Source organism: Belonocnema kinseyi, chromosome 9 (assembly GCF_010883055.1).
Source record: "Belonocnema kinseyi isolate 2016_QV_RU_SX_M_011 chromosome 9, B_treatae_v1, whole genome shotgun sequence".
In the NCBI taxonomy this organism is placed as follows: Eukaryota; Metazoa; Arthropoda; class Insecta; order Hymenoptera; family Cynipidae; genus Belonocnema; species Belonocnema kinseyi.
In genome coordinates this window covers 47604655-47609642 of record NC_046665.1, presented here as the reverse complement: position 1 = coordinate 47609642, position 4988 = coordinate 47604655, and the positions used below count along the sequence as shown (strand labels likewise).

At 36.0% G+C, this 4988-nt stretch overlaps 1 protein-coding gene across 3 annotated transcripts in view; it reads left to right on the top strand.

Annotated features, from left to right (window-relative positions):
- The window catches only part of LOC117180892 (sentrin-specific protease 1-like), a 30742-nt gene extending 27261 nt beyond the window's left edge, over positions 1–3481 (top strand). For all 3 annotated transcript variants that reach the window (XM_033373477.1, XM_033373475.1, XM_033373476.1), the window contains one exon: positions 1697–3481. In XM_033373477.1, coding sequence (XP_033229368.1) covers positions 1697–2649 — 953 coding nt within the window. In that variant the 3' untranslated portion in view covers positions 2650–3481. The remainder of the gene's footprint in view (positions 1–1696) is intronic.
- The last annotated feature ends 1507 nt before the right edge of the window (positions 3482–4988 follow it).

Sequence of the window (4988 nt, the reverse complement as noted above, 5' to 3'; positions counted from 1 at the left end):
ACTTCGACCTCCTCTGGTTTGGGTGGGTGTTCGACAGTAACTGGAGGGTCTTGGAAGAGTCGAGATGGGTCAGAGAGAAACTGTTAATTTTCTCTGACCCACTTCTCCCTCCGCTCTAGACTTCTCTCAGCGTCAGATAGTATACGTATTCTCTCAACAATATGTTGCCTGATGGTCAGCAGCATTGACTTGTTAACTGTGTGATAACGGGTCCGGAGTTCGCGCGCGAACTTTCGAACCTTAGCGGTAAAATTCCTGCCAGATGTGATGTAGTCAATCACACATTGAATGCGGGACGCGTACTGTCTTGGTCTTTTGGTCTTATGATCAGCCGTTGGTTTTGTTTTACGGTTCGCATATATATATATATAATTAATTAAAAATTTGTCATAAGGACAACCGCAGGATTTCGCCGGGAGCGGGTGCTAATCTGAAAAATTGCACCCGCTTTCAGCGAAGTCGCGGTAAAATTTCAGCCACAACTAGGTCTCACAACCGTGAGATAGGTGGTTACAGTCTGTAAAGGAATCAATACGACGATCCAGAAAAAGCCTCGTGCACCTTAAGAACACGGAGTGACCCAAGGACAACCGCCTTCTGCATTTTTCCTGCAAGTGTTCTAGCATATTGTTGACACGCAGGGATGCTTTTTAGGCTATTAGCAAGTGAAAGCTTGGCACCTCCTAGAGCGCCGATGATAAGGACGATCAGTTTAACAGAATATTCCGGGTACAATCGTTGCAACTCCCTTATAAGGTCTCGATATCTCTTTCTTTTTATTCTCTATAACTATTTTTGTAGTAAATTAGCCCTTTTTGTACTTTGCTTACATGATTATCTATTTAATTCATAAGTACGAAAGCGTGTTTATAGCGCTTTTACATTTTATAGGCGCAAATGTAATTTGAATTGTTCATAAATTCTTGATTTTTTAAAAATTTTAAACATAAATTGGGAACTAGACTCAGAAACGAATGTAAGGACAAGAGACAATGGAAAAGCTCAAGTTAACAACAAGGACGTAGAAGTCCTAGTAGTAAAACAAATCGGTAATGTCAGTCATAATTTTTAAAAGGAAGAATAATAATTTGCAAAATTTTCCGAATTCAGTTTTTGAATTTTTTTCAACACTTAAGTGAATTTAATTTTATGTTGTTAACGTGTTCAAAATTTCTGAAGTTAGAGTACTCGATTACATATTTTTAAAGTACCTCTAAGTAAAGTGGCCAACTTCAAACAATACGTGCATTTTCTTAGAAGGACTAAACATATTTGACGTTCCTTTCCGAATTTAATTTTCTAATTTTCGTTGGCATTAGCGATTTCAGAACTTCTGTGCAATAGAAAAAATGGCATAAAAAGAATAAATATAGAACTTATTGGACAGAAAACTTGTGTCAATTCGAAATTTTTTCTGCCGAAGCTTTATATATATTGCAGTCTGAAGACAATAGAGCCTGTGAGAAAAATTGCTTTGAAGAATGTATGCTTAGATAAAACTTAACCTTACCCAACCCCACTCTTAAAGTACCAAACTTTTAATTGATGCATGAATTCTGACTAGTATGGTAAGAAAAAAAACTGCCGGATTCGCATGAGAAGTATTAATGCTATTATACTTCGATTCTTCTTTCCGTGTATTCCCTTTCAGATTATGTGTTTACAATAACCAAACAAAAAAAACATTTATATGCAGGAAGCAGCGTGCCTCTGAAGGTTCTGCCGACGAACACCTTGCGTGATACGCTCTCATCAAAGTCAGTTCTGAAGAAAGACCTGGTGCCGCAGATCGCGAAGCGACACGAAGATCGAATAAAGCAGCAACTTCAGGAAGCCGAGGAATGGAAACGTCGAGCGAATATCCTCTCCGATAAGAACCGCTGTGTCCGAGCTGCAACCCTCGAAGAACAACTACAACGCACCCTAAAATTATGCGAGGCTGTGATCGACGACAGGGAAGAACCAGAAGAAGAGCCTCTTCCCACCCTCACGGACGAGATGCTCGTCGAAGTAAGAAGTGCGCTGGCGCCACGTTCCTCGAATGAAGTTTTAGTCGAGAAATTCGGATTAAGAGTCACCCGCAAAGATATCCAGACCCTTGCTGGGCTAAACTGGCTGAATGACGAGGTCATCAACTTTTACGTGAATCTTATCATGGAACGGGGAAAGGGAGATAAATTCCCCAAGGTCTACAGTATGAATACCTTCTTTTATCCGAAATTACTTTCCGGAGGACACTCCTCGCTTAAAAGATGGACAAGAAAAGCCGACATCTTCTCCATGGACATCGTGGTTGTTCCTATTCATCTCGGAATTCACTGGTGCATGTCCATCATCGACTTTAGGGATAAGACGATCAGATATTTTGACAGTATGGGCAGTGCTAATCCAAAATGTCTGGTCGCTCTCCGCCGATATTTGGAGGATGAAAGCCTTGATAAAAAGAAAAAAACGTACGACACCAACGACTGGAAACTCGAAAGTGTCCAAGACATTCCCCAGCAGATGAACGGTAGCGACTGCGGCGTCTTCTCATGCATGTTCGCCGAGTTTATTTGCGCCAACAGGAAAATCACCTTTACACAACAAGATATGCCCTACTTTAGGAATAAAATGGTTTATGAGATTCTAAAAGCGAGACTCTTATAGATTATATGACACTTGGACAATCGTCACGAGCCGAGGAAACGATATTTTTAAAGGGTATTTTTTCTGTATTAACGAGGAAGTGTAGTTTAATAAAGATTCTGATGTTTCGTAGAAAAAGTCTCAGAATTACAGAAGGAGTCGCTTCAAAAAGTTTCTCTTAGTTTTAAGGATACTGCAACAGCTGGCAAAAAGTGCCGGTGAAGTGCTTTTCTGTGTGAAAGCACCCGTTTTTTAATCTTCATTCGTAGATTTGAGGTTTGGTTCTAGGTTAACCTCATTTATTATCTGAACTATTTTCGCAATTATCAAAACCCCTACATTCAGAGACTCCTCCTTGCTCATTAAAAAGAAAAGGAATTAAAAAAAATTAGGAATGAAAACTAAAAAACGGTGTTTTCACACGACAAAATATTTTACCAACAGCAGTTGGGATTTTTACTTCAGGCCCTGTAATTTTGTACTTTCCTAAGAGTTTTCTACTCAGGTTAAAAAATTCCTCCTTAATTCTGTAATGATTGATATTTATTTTTAATTTTAGAATACAGAAAATATGATGCGCTTTTTTGATTAAAAAAAAAATGAAATTTGTAATTCAAGTTTTAAAATCAGCTTCTCTTTGTATATAATATGTAAGAAATTATTTTTTTCATTCTTGTTTTAGCGTTTAAGAAATACATAATATTAGATTAGTCAAAATAGTCATAAGTGAAAATGACGAGGAATTGCTTGCCGGAGAAAAAAAACAGTGAGAATTTTGTTTGCTAGTAGAAATGAAAAAAACATCTTGTACAAACTAATCTCGTACTGGTGAAATAAGAAAAGATGCAGACTATTTTTCTGGTATTTATTTATACAATTATTATTTTATTATAATATATACGTGTGTAATGTTGCATAGAAATTATGTTTGACACAATTTTGGCGGACAGATTGGCTAAGTTTGACGACTCCTGGCGTCAATCTGCGACTATCATTCACCACACTCTTTCTACTTTTTGATTAAAAATCAACGTGAGCCTCTGTACTTAATAATCATTCTCTTTCTCGTATCCGCAGATCTAAAATACGCTCACAAGAAACGAAGGACAAATTTACACGATAATTCTATATTTATTCAAAATCCAAGACATTATGGCACAATCACAAGTTTCTTCTAATTTTAACATTTGTCCTTTGTTACTCAGCGTCGCCTAATTCTAAAGAATACGTCAAATCGCGAAATCAAATCGGAAAATATTTACTCAAAATGGATTCTAATTCGATATCTCCATATTAAAAGAACTTTTGTTGTAATGTACATCTAAAACGGTTTAGTGTATTATTTAGATTATTTTGAATTCACATTGAATTCTTTGTTCTTTTGAATTCCTTTGAATGCTTTTGATGTTCTTGTACATTCCAAGAGGATTTCTTTTAAAATGAAGGTACCGAATTGAAGATTTCCTTTACCTACATTGAGGTTTGAGTTTATGCGAAATTTCGCAAAGTACCACGGACACAAACCTAACAAGTTGGCAATATAAATCTTTTTCAAGAACCCGTGATCTACTAAAGTTTCGAAAAGAAGCTTTGAATTTGACTCGCGAGTAATGGAAGTATTCATTCTGAATTTGTCAGAAACCTTACCACAAGGAAACATAAATACACCTTATAATGTTGAGTAAAATCCGTAGATTTTTACAAATTACGTACCTTCGTAGACTAAACGAAATAGGTAGATGTACCTAGACCTAGATTTTTTTTCTCAACAGACGCACAGTCACACTTAGTGTCATTGAGCTGCTCTTATTACATCTAGTTGGTTTTTCTCACCGATTACATTATTACAATAATTAACAAAATTCTCCTAAGAATGAGCTTTATGGCATGAAAATAAAATCTGCTCATATGAAAGCACGAGCAACTTCTATAGATTTTTTTGTTTTTTTAATTCGAAAATGTGGACGTGATAGAAGCACTGCTCGTGCGCTTCGTACAAAAGCACAAAAGGAGAAACTCGCCTTTTTACACTCCCGCCTTTCCACTCAAAACCGACAGGATTAATTATTATTTTAAATTAAAACTCTAATTTAAAAGGGCCCTAGTTTAAAAATAAATTTTTACAATTAATATAATACAAACAAGCCTATAATAATGACTTTCTAACAATTTCAATAAATATTGCACATATATTGTAAAATGACTAAAATATAATAAAAATGGTCTTATCGGACTTGAGTGGTGTAAAGTCTAAACCCCTTCGTTAATACGACTACAATGGAAATTCATTGACACGAAATCGCAGATCTTTTAACGAATATTGTTTATGTACAAATATATAATAATCTAAATTAAATAAC